Source organism: Gopherus evgoodei, chromosome 2, assembly GCF_007399415.2.
Source record: "Gopherus evgoodei ecotype Sinaloan lineage chromosome 2, rGopEvg1_v1.p, whole genome shotgun sequence".
NCBI lineage: Eukaryota > Metazoa > Chordata > Testudines > Testudinidae > Gopherus > Gopherus evgoodei.
This window is the reverse complement of record NC_044323.1, coordinates 83022314-83039503: the sequence shown is the minus strand read 5'-3', so window position 1 is coordinate 83039503 and position 17190 is coordinate 83022314. Positions and strand designations below refer to the sequence as shown.

The following is a 17190-nucleotide window of genomic DNA, read 5'->3' as shown; positions in this document are numbered from 1 at the left end:
GTCTGAATTCCCACTAATAAACAAAATGTTTCAAGTAGTCAGTAGTTATTAGGATCATGACTTAAAATATGTACGTCAGAAAATAGAAAAAAGTTTTAATTATTTTTTGATTGAAAAAGATTTGTTCATTTATAGAAAGATCTAAATTTAAAAGGTGAACAGAAATGTTTAGGTCCAATTTATTATGTCCAATCAGTTGAAAAGGTGCAAAAAGAGTCAGATATTTTGTCCAAAATTAGCTCTGGGAATGTATCTGTTTTTAAAATGATTTTGTATGCGAAAAGAACTGGATTGACCACTTGAGCCACAGAACAAGAACAGCACTGAACATCTGTGGAAGTTTCCCCACTTTGTTCTGCCAGTATACCTTAACCACGACCTGAAGAGAGCCATCTCTAAAAGTAAAAGTTGTTGTTGGTTTTGAATAGTGTACAGTAAGCAATCCACAATATACTGGGTGTTTGCCAAACAGTCAAGAAAGTCTGGTCCTCCCTACTAGGAGCTCAGAATCAGATAGATAAGTAGATAGAGTTAAGGGAAGTGGAACAGGGATATACAATTTATTTTTAAGTCAATTCAATTCACTGCAAGCAGAATTGCAGAAGCTGTTCTTGAAGTGGAAGTTAAATAGAGATCTGGAGTGAATTCAAGTGAATGTTATCTCAGATGCTTAAAAGCATGTAAATTCATTGTTAGACACCATTCCAAGAGCAACTACTGTTTAAGATAATGGTTCTGTGCTTTTTTGTGTGTCTTTAGTGTGACCTCCATAAAAGTGATGCATGTTTCTTTCAAAATGTTAACTGAAATTTCAGTACCTTCTGTCAGTGCATTCTATTAAATTATAAGGTCTGTTTTTTCTGAAATAAATTGCAGCAAGAAGGCAGATGTCTTTTTAATATACATATTGTGACAAAAAGTGAGGAGTGACTATCCCACTTCACTTCAAAATTATCACTAAAGCCTTGGCTACACTGGCGCTTTACAGCGCTGCAACTTTCTCGCTCAAGGGTGTGAAAAAAACACCCCCCCATGAGCGCAGCAGGTTACAGCGCTGCAAAGCACCATTGTAAACAGTGCCCCAGTGCTGCGAGTGCGGCTCCCAGCACTGCAAGCTAATCCTCACGGGGAGGTGGAGTACCTGCAGCGCTGGGAGAGTGCTCTCCCAGCAGTGGCGCTGCGACCACACTCAAAACTCCAAAGCGCTGCCGCGGGAGCGCTCCCGCAGCAGCGCTTTGGAGTTTTGAGTGTAGCCAAGCCCTAAGCTGTACTTTCACTGTGCTGTAGCAATGTCCACCAAACTGCAAGCTGGTTTGCTGCAGAGTCACTCCCTGGTTTGCTGTGCAGTAACTTGACATGTAGACAGACTCTTCATTTGTTTCCTAGCTCTGTGTAGATCAAATATGCTGCAAGAATCCATTTTAGTTCCAGCCTAAGAAAGGGCAAAGTCATGTGGGTGGTTTTTTTTTTAATTTAACCAAACATTTTTCACTTTAAAAAATATTCAGTTTTTATTCAGGTATTTTGCAAAGTTTTGTGATAGTGTTTACTTTTTCCAAACAATCACTGTCAATAACCAGAACTAATTTTTGCGTCCACCCAAATGCTTGTTAAAGTTTATGAAATATGGTACTTCTGTATACAGACAGAATCCTTTCCCAGTTTTCAAATGGATGTCTTTTTAAAAAAATATTTATTAACTGAAAATAACTACTTTCATTGCTTATGAACAATTAGTTTTGAGAAAATAATCTATCACTTGCCTGCTTCATTTCCATCAATAAGTTTTCTCTTTCTCCAGACCAATACTGGTGTCCAACAAATGACCATTCAAACCCCATATATAATGGGAAAAGTGCCCTGAATTTAGTATGCTAGGTTGAAGAGATCTGTTTTAGTCCATCATATTTGATAGTCTGTAACCACGTCTGCTGCTAACAGTGTGAACTGTAATTAGTTTACCATTTGCCGGGTCTAGTGTGCTAATTATTTTGTAAGGTACAGCTTACTGTAGAGGAAAGTGCTACTCCATTTTACATGATGCATGCAAAATATTTTTAGAAATACTTTTACTCAAGGGATATCTCTTAATTGCTGCAGGTTGGGCATGACTGGAATCTATGAATATAAATACCAACATCCAAAGGAACTTAATGTTTTTTTGAAAAGTTGAAGCAAGACATGTTCACAGTTCCAGATCAATACTTTAAATATAAAAGTGCTTAATAGGATATCCTTTTACTAGCCAGAAGTGTGTATCTTCGATAGGTCCCAGAGGTTAGCATAGTTCCTTTAGACAAAGTTGCCTACCATCAGTGTGTCATGAATAAAAAAAAATAAGCTAAAGCCTTCTTGAGTGGTGCATAACATTTGCTCCATAACAGCATTGAAATTGTTTTAGTTCCCAATAGCAAATGAAGAAAACATGGTGTTTATCTTCATTTTAAAGAAGGTTAATAAAGTTTTAAAATAATGATATTATGAATGCTTTGGACTGACCGGCAACAGTAGGTTGACTTTCAAGCACCATATTCAGTTGCTGTGGACATGGTGACAATACAATATGATCAAATTCAAGTTGTTCGTTGAAGAGTTTTATTTCTAAAAGTGAAGGAACATGTATTGTTAGTAAGGTTAGAATAAATGGAGAATTACTTGGAATTAATCAAATGAAGGCCAGTACAGAAGAATTTCTGTGTGGAGTGATCTGTTTGTCAATATTCTGTCTCTGTAAATAATGCTTTTTATTTTAAGACCGTTTGTGTTGCTTAGGGAGTTTAAATATTGTTAACAAAGGGAATGTCTGTGCTTCGAACTGAGGGTGGGACTGCCAAATTGAGGAGACATTGATCTAGCATGTTAAAAATAGAATGCAGCCAGAGCAGCGCAAACTGCAGAAGGAGTTAGCTGCTCTGAGTATGTACCTGTCCAAGCCCCCGGGCACATACTAAGGACAGCTAGCCCGCTCGCACTGCTGCAGCTTCATTCTATTTTTGTATATTAGCTCAGTGAAAGCTAGCATGAGTATGTCTCCTCAAGCTAGGAATCCCGGTTTGAAGTTTAGACGTACCCATAATGTTGCTAATCAACAGAGTCTTTAATATTTTTTTGAGCACTGAATTTTTTAGGTGTATTCTGTACCTTTGTATACAGAGTATACCAAACAAGAACATTCCTTTTAAACAAAAAGAAAAATCTTCTTATCTACCTATTGGCCAAGTAGTTCGTATATGGGACTAATCTACACAGGGGAATAGATACTCCCTGAAATTGCTTAATTTCTATTTGATTCTTGCATGTCAGGGAATTGTTTCCCTAGGCGAGGGATCCTACCTCCCCCTAAGCCTCACAATGAGCCACCAGAGACCCTGCTATCAAGCTATCACTGGCCCTCTGGCTTCTGCAGGGGTCACTCTGTCAGGAGGAATCCTGACCTCAGGTGCCCAAGTATCTGTCCATGCCTTCACTCTTTCAGAGGCTTGCACAGCATAGGAAGGAAGCAGTATATCTTACTACATGTTCTGTCTGCAAGTTTTGTAAAGGAGGAAGAGGGGATAATGCATCAGTTTTTGTTCCCTGCAAAGCTTTGGAACTGCAACCCCAAGAAGCCCCCACATAGGGGAAAGGGAGCATGCTATCGTGGCAGTACGCCTCTGTTTCTGTACCCTTCCCTACTACATGTGCATAAACTCCGTTTCCTCATACGTATGTGGAAAAGAGTAGATGAGCTCTTAGGAAGCAAAGCTGTCTGTCCTCTTCATGTTCCACAATACTAACAATTTTCCCCTCTCTGCTATATGATGGAAGACTGACTAACCTTTTCTCCTGCCTGAGGTGTAGGAATCCAGTCTTATCTATTGCATATAAGTTCTTATAATGGCTTCATCATTTTAGTATCTGGGCACCTTCCAGTAGCATATTACAAGGTGTGTTTGTCATCTGTCATATATGGTTTGTTCTTCCTCTCATTCTCACCCTATCGGGGATTTGTGCATGCAGTGTAGCATTTTCTTTTGGTCGGTATATTTTGTTGGTGATGGTGGGAAGGTGGTGGTGAGGTTTGTGATAGTGCTTAATTTCTGGGGGAGTTCATTCCATGCTCTTGAACTGGCCCCCAAGAAAGCTCTGTGTCTGGCACAGATGAACTCTATACTTATGGTTGAAAGTTCTGTTGTGACTGAGGGGGAAAGTTGTCAACTGCAAGCTTCATCCTGGATCTTTAGGCTTTTCTTTTTTTTTAGATATGCTGCGCCCAGGCAATAGCGCGCTATGAAGATAAGGACCAAGACATTGAATTTGACTGAATATTCTATGGGAAGCCAGGGTACAGAGTAGAGGAAACAGGTCTGGTAGGGTCACATTAGCCTGTGTTGCTGAGGAGACACATTATAACCTTCTATAGTAGATGGAGTTTCCTAATGGCTGATGTGTGTTGCATTGGTGTAGTCCAGACAGGAGGTGGTGAAAACATATATAACTGAGACCAGGTCATTGTCTGCCATAATATGATGGTGTTTCCTAGCCAGCCAGAGATGATAGCAGCATCTGTGAGTAATGCTTTCTATGTGAGAAGTAGCATCAGCAAGGAATCCAGGAGATTCCTAAACCTAGGATCTGAATTGACCAAATGAGATATATTCTTTCAACTAAAAGCAGCTGTGTTAAGTGGCGGAAAAAGTGATCCCATACACTCTTACCCATCTCACAGGTCTGTTGTGAGACTTGCTTAGTTAGCATTTGTAAAGCAATTTAAAGTCCTCTATTGAAAGGAGCTATTGGAGTGCTAAGTCATTTAATTACTGATTCTATTATATATGTATTGTAAAGAATATGAAAGATTTCGTAATGATGAAGTATTGAAAAATGCACCTTATACATTATTAAAACTTTGAGTCCTTTAGGAAATGAAATGATTCTTTTCCAAACAAAAAATTGTTAACCATTGTAATATGCCATTTTGGTAACATTCAGATAAATTCAGTAGAACTAAACTGATTTATACTAAGTAAGAAGCTAGCCACAAATATATATTTTTTAAAACATCATATCTTACATTCTGTTCAGAGCAATTGAGAAGCCCATCTTGTGGTAGCATGCTCAAATCATTTTTTTCTACTAGATTTTCGTGTGGTGGTATTATCCTGAAAGTTCTTCATTATTAGATTTTGTGTAGTTTACTGAAATGATGATTAACTAGTAATATTAACTTCTCAGTTTTAGGATCTGTGACCTGCCTTGGATGCTCAAAATCAATTTGCTGTATTGTTGCTTCTGATTTTCATCTCTGCTCCTGTTGAGTTTTCCATTCCCAATAATTTTTTGTTTTGCTTGTTAGAAGGCTGAATTTGCATAAAATGGAGGATGAGAATAAGCTGTCATTCCACTAAAGAGGGGACTTGATATATCAGACTGGAGTATATTGCTAAGTGACTCTAGGGAATATAGAAACATTTTATTGAAGTTTATTTTTTTCAAAATTCAAGACCTCAGTCTCTAAATCTGAATTTTGATGGGAACCTATGGATGACTGTACTGGAAAGAACCAATGGTTTATCTAGTTGAAATATCCTCTCTTTGAAATTGATGATGAATGCTTCAGTGTAGAGGGTGTGAAACTTGCACAATGTACCTTAATTATCACTGGAGGAAATTTCTTCCTAATCCCATTTGCTGATTAGTTTATGGACTGGAGCATGGGGATTAATACACTTAGATATTAAAGAAGCTAAAATAAAATTACCAACATCAGCACCAAATTCTGCTTTTTAAACTAAAAAGAATTCTCAGTAAATTGTGCCAACATTGATACTACTGTTTTTGATATACACATTTTGTCATCTATGACTTTATAGTGATTTACTAGAACAAAGTGAACTTGATGGCCTAATAAGTGGAATTATGGATGGATTTCCATGATTGTTCATCCCTTTGATTAAACAGTCTAGCAGTGGAATAAACAGATTATGTATATATATCTGAGTTCTATTTTTTCTTTTTGAATGATCTAAACCAGATCTTTTTAATGCTCTGTTTTAGGTTGTGGACTATATCCTCCCACCCTTAGTTTCTTTGGTCCGTAGTCAGAATGGTAAGTACATGGCCACATCAACTAAAATTTCCATGAATTCCACATTTTGTTTTAATTAGACTTCAGTGTGGTCACATTCTTGGCACATTTATTTTCAAGTGGAATGGAGACTCTTCAGCTTGCGGTTGCTTTCAGAAACCACATCACTGCTTGTGAGCCACGAGGTCATGGCTGAGGAGAAAGAGGAGAGCCTTGACTCAAACAACAAGCTTCTGTGTCTCATTAGAGATTCATTGCTGCCTCAGTAAGTACAGTACTGCTGCTCTAATGGGGAATAATTTGATATACAATCCATTTTGACTGTGTATTTGTTTTAAATACCTTTTTGATTTAAACAAAACTAAAATAGTAGTAAATAATGAAGAATTGGTGTCACAGATTTTTCTGCCATATGTGTGCCTACAAAATCAATTCAGTACTTCTGATGGGATCCCCGGGGTACAACCGAAAACATGGGACTGCTGTATCCCTTAAACTCTCCAGCCTGGGCTGTCTCTCTCAGTGCAATGCCAGTGACAAACAGCAAACCCTTCCAGGGGCTGTGATCACTCAGCCATCAGCATGTGGAGATTCACACCCAGCTAAATTGTAGGAATGCTCTCTCAGCCACTCATGAATCATAACGAGAGAAGCGAGGATACTGGATGGTTAGAGGAGGAGGGGAGTGATTTTCAGAGGTGGTCCGGCAAATCTTGCTTAATAATATAAAGCTCTCCATCAGAATGGCCTTTTTGGCCGAACAGAAGGGGTTCTAGACGTAGTTGTTAGCATGGGGAGTTCAACTGAAAATGGTTTGTATCCAGAACAACTCAGAGTACCTTTTACACCTTCAGGTTTCTGATTTTTCACTTAATTAGTTGAGAGTGCACTTGGTGGCAATTTTGGCATTTCACCCACCCATCCATGGGAAATCAGTATTTTCAAACTCCATGGTAATGAGATTTTTGAAAGGAGTCATTCAGCTCCATTTCAGTCTCAAGAACTGAGACCCTTGCTATCCAGTTGTATGGGAAAGAGGGATTTAATAGTTTAATTTGTGCTGACTTCATTTTTAAAGGGGGCTCTGGCTGGCCTACTTTGTGTGCAACTGAAGCCTGCAAAAAAAGTCTGCCCACATTCAATTGATTCAAGTGAGAGATTCTCCCAGGTGTTAGAATTTTGTTCTATATATCTGAAATGCAAAAGGGCACCGTTAGAGAAATGCAGTATTAGCAAAGAGCAGTCGTCATTTTCTTCTCATGTGCTGTATACATGAATGACACCTTCTACTTGAGTCAAAGAATGGTAATTTCAGGTTAGAAATGTTAGTGTTTGTAGATTAGCATGTTATTTTTTTTCCCTACCTTTCATTGAGTGGAATGTTTTCATTTCTTTCTGAAGGACATAAATCCACACTGTGTAGAGGCCGAGCATAGAAGTTTATTACACACAGCGCTGGCAGAGTGTCACCTTGCTTATTAGGCTCAGAGACACTGTCAATCAATTGATTACAATAGAATATATAGATTTTCTGTGGGTGGGGGAAAGTGATGGGGTAGGCAGTTCCACACCCCGATATAGGTTTTGTAGCAAGACAAGATAACACATCAGCCAATGGTTAAAAGGTTACATAATGTCTCCGCCCATGATGTCAAGTTAGCAAGTTAACATTTAATTAATACTTTGATAAAAATGTTATTAGTATAAAATATATATGTCGAATTCTGATTTGGGGTCCATAGGAATGGAGCAACTCCTTTGATTGTCCAACAGGTACATTCCTAGGAGTAAAGCAAAGAAACAGTGGAAGTATATGGCAATAAAGATTGTCCCCTTTATGTCTTAAGGCAGGCATTGGTCCCTGGGAAGGGAGGTGGAAGGATGCTATATCTTATATTGACATGTGCCAACTTTTCATAAACTCAAGGTTGGATCTGTGGGAAGAAAGTTCCCTACAGAAGAGACTGACACAGTAGGAACAGGGATTCTTTGTTCAATTTGCAACTCTGAATAAAACACAGTTATGTAGTTCTTAGCTCCAACACCTGGCAATTTGCTGACCAGGTCTATTTTAGCAAAACAAGATTATCTGTTTACCCCAGCTTTCTCTTAGCTAATCACTGTTTGCTAGGCCTCTGATCTCTTGACCAAACTCTGAACTTTGGGTCTGAGAGAGAGCTGGCACAATCCATATCACGGGTTGTTATATAAAATGCACATGGATTTTAACCCTTCACTTTCAATTAGAGGTTTTATTTTTCCTGTGCATTTGGTAACCAATACAAAACTTTTGGAAATAATACTATAAACAGGGATGGTTGATATGGTTTGTATTAAATAAAAACTGACCTAAATTTTCCTCACACTCACATCACACCAACCCTTTTTCATATATGAAAATATTTTTTAATCTCTTCAAATACAGAAAATAATATATCTCATTTACAAATTCCTCTGCACTTCCTGGTTTTGGTTGAGATCTCATGTGCTGAAATGTGATTAAGAATATCATGTGGTTGTTCTTGCCAGATTTCCAGCTCAGTTCTCCAAACTAAAATCTTGGATCGTTCAGATAGGGAGGAGGTAAATGTTTAGAATTTTTAGTGGTTAAAAGAACTCCAAAACCTCTGAGTTCCCTTGACACTATTTATATGTGAGAAAGATGGCAGTATAACTCTTTACCAGATTATAGCTGAAATTTACCAAATAATTATTTTCAGCTCTAAAAATGGAGCTGTATTAGTTTGTACATTTCTTCATGTGATGAAAATATTGGTCATAGATATTCACATTGTAATGGCTTAGGAGCAAAGAGACTTGTTTTCCACATAGAAGGTACAGCACTGGGATATATGTGATTCATAAGCACATATACTTTTCCAGAAAAAGTTCATCATAATTTCCACAAAAAGAATGTTCATTTTAGCAGTTCTGGTTTTTTTGTGTGTGGTATTTGGGTCGATGAATCACTTGGCTATAGAATTACTTAGTACGCCAAAATATCTTACTCTAAATAGTTCACTTACGTTTCCTTTGGGGTTAAAAACTAGAGTTTCAAGTAAAAACAAATAACTAAGACTGATTTAATTGAACACGTGGGAGATGGAGGTTAAATAAATATAATGGTAATCATTTGGTTTTTAAATAATATATTTTTTCCATGGATGTTAACAAGTTACCAAGTATACCTCCACTCTGATATAACGCTGTCCTCGGGAGCCAAAAAATCTTACCACGTTATAGGTGAAACTGCATTATATCAAACTTGCTTTGATTCGCCGGAGCGTGCAGCCCCGCCCCCCCCTCCCCCGAGCACTGCTTTACTGCATTATATCTGAATTCGTGTTATATCAGGTCGCGTTATATCAGGGTAGAGGTGTACCACATTTATAAGCATATATGCCTAAAGTTAGGCTTCTGTATCAATATTTATTAATATTGTTATGAATTACCAGTTTTTGAGACCTAAATCCATGTTTTGTGCCACAAATTCAGGATTTTGAGAGCTAATTTAGGTGATTATCTTTAGGCTCCCTTGTTTAAAAATGTAGTCCCAGCAGTCCTTGGGACTGTGATAGACCCAGGCCTGTTGAGAACAGCAAAGTAGTAGAAGGGAGATATATTGGCCACTGGATAAGCAGTTTTCTGTTCCCTGAGTGACCAGAGCAGGGGCTGCTCAAGGCTAATGAGAACACCTGCCTCCAGTTAACCTGCTAAGAGTCAGATGAGGCTGTTAAGCACCTGACTCTAATTAAGGTCCCTCTGATGCTATAAAAGGGCTCACTCCAGGAAGACCAGAGAGAGCCAGGGACCCAGAGGAGAGGAAATGCATGCAAGGAACTGGGAGCAAGAGATGTGCAAGAAGCTGAGAGTGAGTGGACATACTGCTGGAGGACTGAGAACTACAAGCGTTACCAGACATCACGAGGAAGGTCTGGTGATGAGGACAAAGAAGGAGAAGGCCACAGGGAAGTAGCCCGGGGAGTTGTAGCTGTCACACAACTGTACCAGGAGGCACTCGAGACAGCTGCAGTCCACAGGGCCCTGGGCTGGAACCTGGAATACAGGGTGGGCCTAGGTTCCTCCCAAACTTCCCAACTCCTGATCAAATGCAGGAAGAATTGACCTGGACTGTGGCTTCTACCAGAGGGGAAGGTCTCTGGACTGTTCCTCAATCCAGAATGTGAATCTGTGAGGCGAGCAAATCCGCCAATAAGCGCAGGACCCACCAAGGTAGAGGAGGAACTTTTGTTACAAAACATGCATGAGAAGTCTCACTGAGGTTAGTAGGACTACTCGCATGTGTAAGTGTTTGCAGGATTGGAGCGTATGTCACTAGTGAATTAAGACTTTTTTTTTCTAATGTGAGAGAAAGCGACATTCATTAATCATAAATGAGAAAATGTGTTTTATTTCAGGTATTGGAATTTATTAGTTGGAAAGTAAATTAATACTTTAATTAATTAAAGCTAAGTATGCTAGCCATGTTATGTTCCAAGTTCATGACATTTTGGGGAGGAAATACCAGGAACTGAACCTACCGTCTTGCATGGTAGCACAAAGACTTAATACTTGATGGTAGTTTTATATCTCTAATAATTAATTACAGTGATGTGTTGCTGAAAGCAAGCCCTGCCTTGCTCACACATGTACTGTGTGAAACAAGACTATTTTAACACATATTAGGGAACTTTTAGTGTATGCCAGCAGGTTTCACGTAGGCCAGTTAGTGTGTAATGTGCTGAATGCTCCCTAGAATTTATACCTCTGGTGCAGATTAGTGCATTGTGTACACAGGCACACTCTTACAGGGAGTCCCATAGATGCCAAGATAACCAATGATATTTGCTGGTAGTTTTTTGTTGCATTTTGTCCTGCTTCAGAACTTTTTTAGAAAATGCTTATGCAATATGAAAACATTTTGGTAACAAAAAATGTGGTATTCTTACTAATGAAAAGTGCTGTTTTTGACAGGAGTGAGTCAATCTCTCTCTCTCTCTCTCTCTCTCTCTCGCTCTCTCTCGTATATCTTATTTCATCCCTACTCTTCCCCATTATCTTATGCTATTATTTTACAGCTGTTCTTTTCATTAAAATAAAGAAAAAAGAAATAGAAATATCTTTATTCCTCTGGTAAATCAAAGATTATCATGTTGGAAGAAGTAGCAGTGTCCATGTGATATTCAGCATCTTGTTTCCTCTTTAACAGGCATTCAGTTAGTGGAGATATTGCATATTGCATGGGTCTTTTCAAAGATTTCTTTCTTGTAACTTTTTACTGCTCCGGACTTTCCATACATGTTTTTACTTTTATCTGCTTGTAAAGTTGATCAAACATTGCACCCAGATTCCCTGTTCTTGCCTGTCTGCTGTATCTCCCTGTGTGTGATGTACAATCTTCAGTTGTCTTTAAAAATAAATAAATAAATAAATAAATAAAGCAAACTTTGAGGGGAATGAGTTGATGTTAGGTGATAGGTAACTAATAATCATGTCTCTTACTACCTGGCATTTTTGAAGGAATAAATACTGATTGGAGTTGTTGCACATTCACTAGCATTTCTTGGAAGATGAAAGTACATTTCATTCAAAACAAACAGCCCCCAGCTCCTCACCCTGGTGCTTTAAAAGTTTTTAAATGGCAAAAAAATAAATGAAATCAAGACTCTAAGTTTGGTCACATATGATCTCTCGTATGATATTTCTGAGTTTCTCCAGCACTTGTACCTTTTACTATTTTAAGATTCATTGTGTGAAATTAGTGTTTTATCATTTTACTGCTGGCCCTTTGAAAATTTAGAGATAATATTACTAAACGGGGCAGCTCCAGGCCCCAGCACGCCAAGCGCGTGCTTGGGGCTGCATGCCGCAGGGGTCGCTCTGCTTTTCTTTGTATTTTCTTCCCATAAACTGAGATTAATTTTTATGAAGATCTGCTTTTGAAACTTCATATCCAAGTAATGGTCTTATTATACAGTTCTGAAGAGTTAGTCCTTTAGAGAGCTGTTTGGGGCTAATTTTAAAGCCTGACCTGAACATGATTAGACCACAGTTGACCCAAACGCAAGAGCATCAAGTTGTTTTCATACCTGATCTGACCTGGACTCTTGCATTGGGTTGCAAAGTTAGGTGCAGAGGGACAGCAACCAGGAGCCAGCAGACCTGCATGGCCAGGGGCAGCTCCAGGCACAAGCATGCCAAGCACGTGCTTGGGGCGGCAAGCCACAGGGAGCGCTTTGCCGGTCGCCGTGAGGGCAGCAGGCAGGTTGCCTTCGGCGGCATGCCTGCAGAGGGTCTGCTGGTCCCGTGGCTTTGGCGGACCTCTCGCAGGCTGCCGCCGAATTTGCGGGACCAGGGACATCCTGCACGCAAGCTGTCGAAGGCAGCCTGTCTGCCGTGCTTGGGGTGGCAAAATGCCTAGAGCTGCCCCTGAGCATGGCCAGGGCATTGCAAACAGACCCATGTCCCTCTGTCATTCACAGACCTGCCTTGTTCCCCCACCCCATCCTGCAGCTGCCCCAATTAACCTGGAATTGTCTGCTCCTGCACCCCCATGGGACCACAGCCCCCCTACGGTTGTTAGCTGTCTGGTTTTTTACAGGAACAGCTGGTTGAAAAGGGACCCTGGTGGTGCCAGTCAGCACTGCTGACCAGGCTGTTAAGTCTGGTTGGTGCAGGGCTGGCAGGCTCCCTACCCAGCTCCCAGGAAGCGGCTGGCATATTCGTCTGGCTCCTAGGTGTAGGGGTAGCCACTGGGGCTCCGCGTGCTGCTCTTACCCCGAGCGCTGGCTTTGTAGCTTCCATGGGCCAGGAACCATGGCCCCTGGGGGCAGAGCTTGTGGGAAGGGGCAGCATACAGAGCCTACTGGCCTGCCCCTCCATGTAGGAGCCAGAAGGACATAGTGACCGCTTCCTAGGAGCTGCCTGAAGTAAGCACTGCCTGGGGCCTGCACTCCATATCTCCTCTTATGCCCCTGCCCCAGCCCTATGAAAATGAGTGAGTGAGGGTGGGTGAGAGAGCAATGGATGGAGTGAGCAGGGATGGGGCCTCGGAGAAGGGACGGGGACTGGAGCAGGGGAAGGGTATTCAGTTTTCTGCAATTAGAAAGTTGGCAACCCTAAGCCCCTGACCTCCAGCCTACAGCCAGGCACCAAGTCCCATTGCTGTATGCATGGGAGAAATCCTTGTCCTCCTCCCCTCTGCTGCTACCTCCTGCTTGGCACCGCTGCAGGACTCCAGGCACAGGGAAGGGTAGGTGTGGGCACAGGCCCTGGGACTGTGGGGTGACTTGGGGTTAGTAACCACTTGCTGAGCCCCCACATAATCACCATCTTTGCACATTTCCTGAAATGCTGCAGCAAGAACAACTTCTGCACAGGGAATCATGAACTACTTCATGCCAAGCAGGGAGGGTGTAGTGCAAGGCAAGGGATACCCAGTGCAGGAACCTGACTGGCCACATCGCACCACTCTATTCACAGCTGAGCTGCACCATGTGTGTATGCGCACATTTGTGTATTTGTCTGTGTCTTAAGGTGGGAAACAGCTGGTGTGAGCAGAGCATTCCCTCCCCGTCAGTGCTGCTAATGCCAGCCACTGTCTCATGTAAAGAAAAGAATATCTGCTGTGGCCCTGGCCTTACTGTGCCACCTCCAGGGATGTCCGCAACCCCACGTCCACCTCTAGTCTTTTGGGCTTGATCTTAAAGCCTGACCCAAGTATGTTAAGTCATTTTCATATCCAACCTGCGCTCAACACTTGTATTCAGGTTTGAGGCAGGCTGCAAGGCCCTGAAGTCTTTGTCTTGTTATTGACTTGTAAAAGAAAATCATTTTGGATTGGTGATTTTCATAACTCTAGTAGTTGATATAATTTAAGCTAGTCACAAAGCATATCAGCTGCATGATACAGAATACCTCTGACTTTTCACTGTAATTGCTTTTTTCATTGCAGATATGAGCACATTCTAATGGCACCTGATCCAGTACCAATGTATGCCCTGAAACTGTTGGTAGCCCTGACTGAACATAGCCCTGCGCTTACTAGGTAACACAACTAAACTTTCTCTTCTAATCAGAATTTTTCTTGTTTCATCCTTATTCACTGTTCAATTAGAAATTAAGAATTATATAGATTTAAGTGCAATTCATACTGATGAAATTATGTTGAGACACAGATCTTGGCAGTGAAAATAGTTTTCTCATAATTAGTGTATTTGTTACAGGTAGAATTTTTGTAAGGCATAGTTTTTGACCTGAAGTCTTTTGTATTACAATTTTGTATGTGCTTGATTATTTTAATTATCTTTTAGCACAATTTTTTAAATATAAAAAATAGGATTTTAAGAAACATGTCCTGAGCTATCTTTATACTAAACAAATAGATCTAGATATAGATGTATAGAGATATTGATTTCAGCTCTGTGTAAATATTACATACTATGCCACTGTCAACGTGTCCCCCCACTCTGAACTTTAGGGTATAGATGTGAGGACCTGCATGAATAACCCCAAGCTTATTCTTACCAGCTTAGGCAAAACAGTCACTGCCACCACCAAATGTTTTAAAAAAACATTTGTGGGAGAGCCATTTGGGAACTCTGCCTTCCCCCAAATATTTCTCCAGTCCTTATCCCCTCTTTCCTGGCAGGATTTGACTAATTTCCCTCCCCCAAGTCTTTATACCCTTTTTCCTGCGTAGACTCAAGAAAATTTCAACAAAATCCTTGGATCTTAAAATAAGGAAAAAGCGATCAGGTTCTTAAAAGAAGACTTTAGTTAAAGAAAAAGGGTGAAAGGAATACCTCTGTGAGATTAGAAAGCAAGATGATCTCACAGACAACAGATTCAAAACACAGAGGATTTCCCTCTAGGCAAAACCTTTAAGTTACAAAGAAACCCAATTTGATTCTCCCTCTGTTTGCAAAAGAAATGACAAATAAAAATAAAAATAATTCAATATATTCCTTCTCTAATTACTCACTACCCTGTTAGGAGTGGGATGGTTCCTTCTCCCTATCCAGCAGCAGCACACACAGAACAGACACAGGACTGTTTTCCCCCCTCTCAATGTTCCCTTATTGGTCCATCTGGTCAGGTGTCAGCTAGGAATTGTGAACTTCGTAACCCTTTACAAGTAAAAGAGGAATTAACCGTTAACTGCCTGTTTGACAGCCGCCATGTTACATAGGCTAATAATTCTAAAACCTGATGAAATTTCCTTTCCCTAACTTCTGCTGGTGAGCAGAAGGTGAGCCTTTCATCTCATCTGTCATTTCTGAGCATTGTCTTCTGAATTCTAGCAATAATGTAGTGGTAGTAACAAATTAGGTTTTCGTATGATTCTGAACTTTCTAAAACCAAGCTGCTTAAAGATAACATGATATTCCATCAAGCTGTGATTAAAATGTTCAGTCTTGCCAGCCTGATCACAGTGAGAGAAAGCTTCTCCACTCACCCTCTGGTCACCTGAAAGGGCAGAATCCGCACAGACACATATACACACACACACACACGGTCCAGCTATTTCGTGTTCCTCCCTGCTCCATCCAGGTAAACTTTCTCCTTCTGCCCCTGCTGCCACCAGTTGTAGAGGGAGCCTCCTATAGACAACAACCCCTTTTCTTCTGGTCAGCAAGACAAAGGTCCCATGATGAAGAGTCGTGGTCAGGAAGTTCTTGGGTGCTTAATTAATCCATATTTACAGTTGATAAGTGGCCTAATTTTCAGAAGTTCTGAATATTCAGAGCTCCCTTTAAATTTGTTTGGAGCCACAGGTGCTTAATGTCTCTGAAAATCAGACTGCTATGGATTTAGCTATCTAATTTAGGCACCCGAGTTTGAAAATATTGATATGTGGTTTGATTCCCAACTCTGTATTTGTGCTTGAAAATATCTTTTGTGACAATTATTCCTTTCATGAATCTTTTCCATTGTTTCATATTCTCCATCTAAGATTCTGTCTTTCATCTATGAAAGGCAAATTACCACTTTTTAATCTCCTGTTTTTCTTTTCCTCCTCCCTAGCCCTATTCTTACACATTTTTTTATGAAAGTCTATGCACACCCACTTATGCAGACAATGCTGTAGCAATACAACTTGGTAGAAAGAGTCCTGCCAATGTAGTTATGTCCAGCTCTGTGCAAGGTTCAACAAGCACAATGTTAAGTGTCCCCTTCCTCGAACCTGTGCCTAAAAAAAAGCGACAAATATTTTTCAAAACAAATATTTTGGTTAAGTATCTGGATCTGGAAACTTTTTGTTAGGTACTTTTGTAAGAGATTTTACACAGTTTTCAAATGTGCATTTGTAATGGGTAAAAACAACTTTAAAGCAACTGTGGGCATTTGATAATTACAGATATTTAGACTGTACTTTTAAAGATAATCCTGTTGAAATCTAAATAGTTAAATGTTTCTGGATGTTAAATAGATTTGCAAATAAGTATAGGACACTTTCAGACCCTGGTCCCAAAAAGTGTAACAAACTGAAGTAGTTTATGGCAATTTGCAACTTGGGCACCATAAAGCACCGTGGAATGTTTGTGTCTTGTCCTTTTATAGAACCCCGTAAACTGCTGCAAACCTCTCTGATTCTAGTTGTTGTATAGTACGGATGCCTTATTAACCTCTGGCTGCTACAGTGATTGGTGAACTGAAGAGATGTATTTATTGAGACAGCTACCCTGTATCAAGAAACAACTACATGGAAGTGTCTGTAATACTTTATCCTGTTTTTTTCCCTATATTATGATGATAAAATATTAAAATTTTAGAGAAATTTTGTTTTTTTATGTAATGGGACTCATCAGTGGAATTTTCTGCCACAGAGGGAACTAAAATAGGTGCAGTCTTTATATGCTTCCTTTTCTTCAATTTTTGAACATTGTTTCATTTCTGTATCAATTGATATGAAATAGTCAAATGCTGTTAATAAACCATAAATCCATAAGTCTGCTGTTACTAGGGAGATGAATTTTAGAAGATATACACTTGTGTTTGTAAACAGTGATTGCAGAAAAATGTTGCATATTAGTAAAGGTCCTTGGGTTAGGCTTGTGATAGAATGAACTGTATTTCCTGATGAGGCTGTGGAGGCCAAACATCCAGGGAAATTAAGAAAA

The 17190-nt window shown here is 40.0% G+C and overlaps 1 protein-coding gene across 6 annotated transcripts in view; it reads left to right on the top strand.

The window, feature by feature from the left end:
• Positions 1-17190, top strand: part of ULK4 (unc-51 like kinase 4) — a 447445-nt gene that overhangs the window by 160590 nt on the left and 269665 nt on the right. For 5 of the 6 annotated variants that reach the window (XR_003998867.1, XM_030551184.1, XM_030551185.1 and 2 more), the window contains exons 28-30: positions 6037-6088; positions 6188-6332; positions 14022-14114. Coding sequence is in view for 5 of the 6 variants with exons in the window: in XM_030551184.1 (XP_030407044.1) it covers positions 6037-6088; positions 6188-6332; positions 14022-14114 (290 nt within the window). In the remaining variant the exon portion in view is untranslated. The remainder of the gene's footprint in view (positions 1-6036; positions 6089-6187; positions 6333-14021; positions 14115-17190) is intronic. The other variant, XM_030551188.1, reaches the window with a different exon arrangement.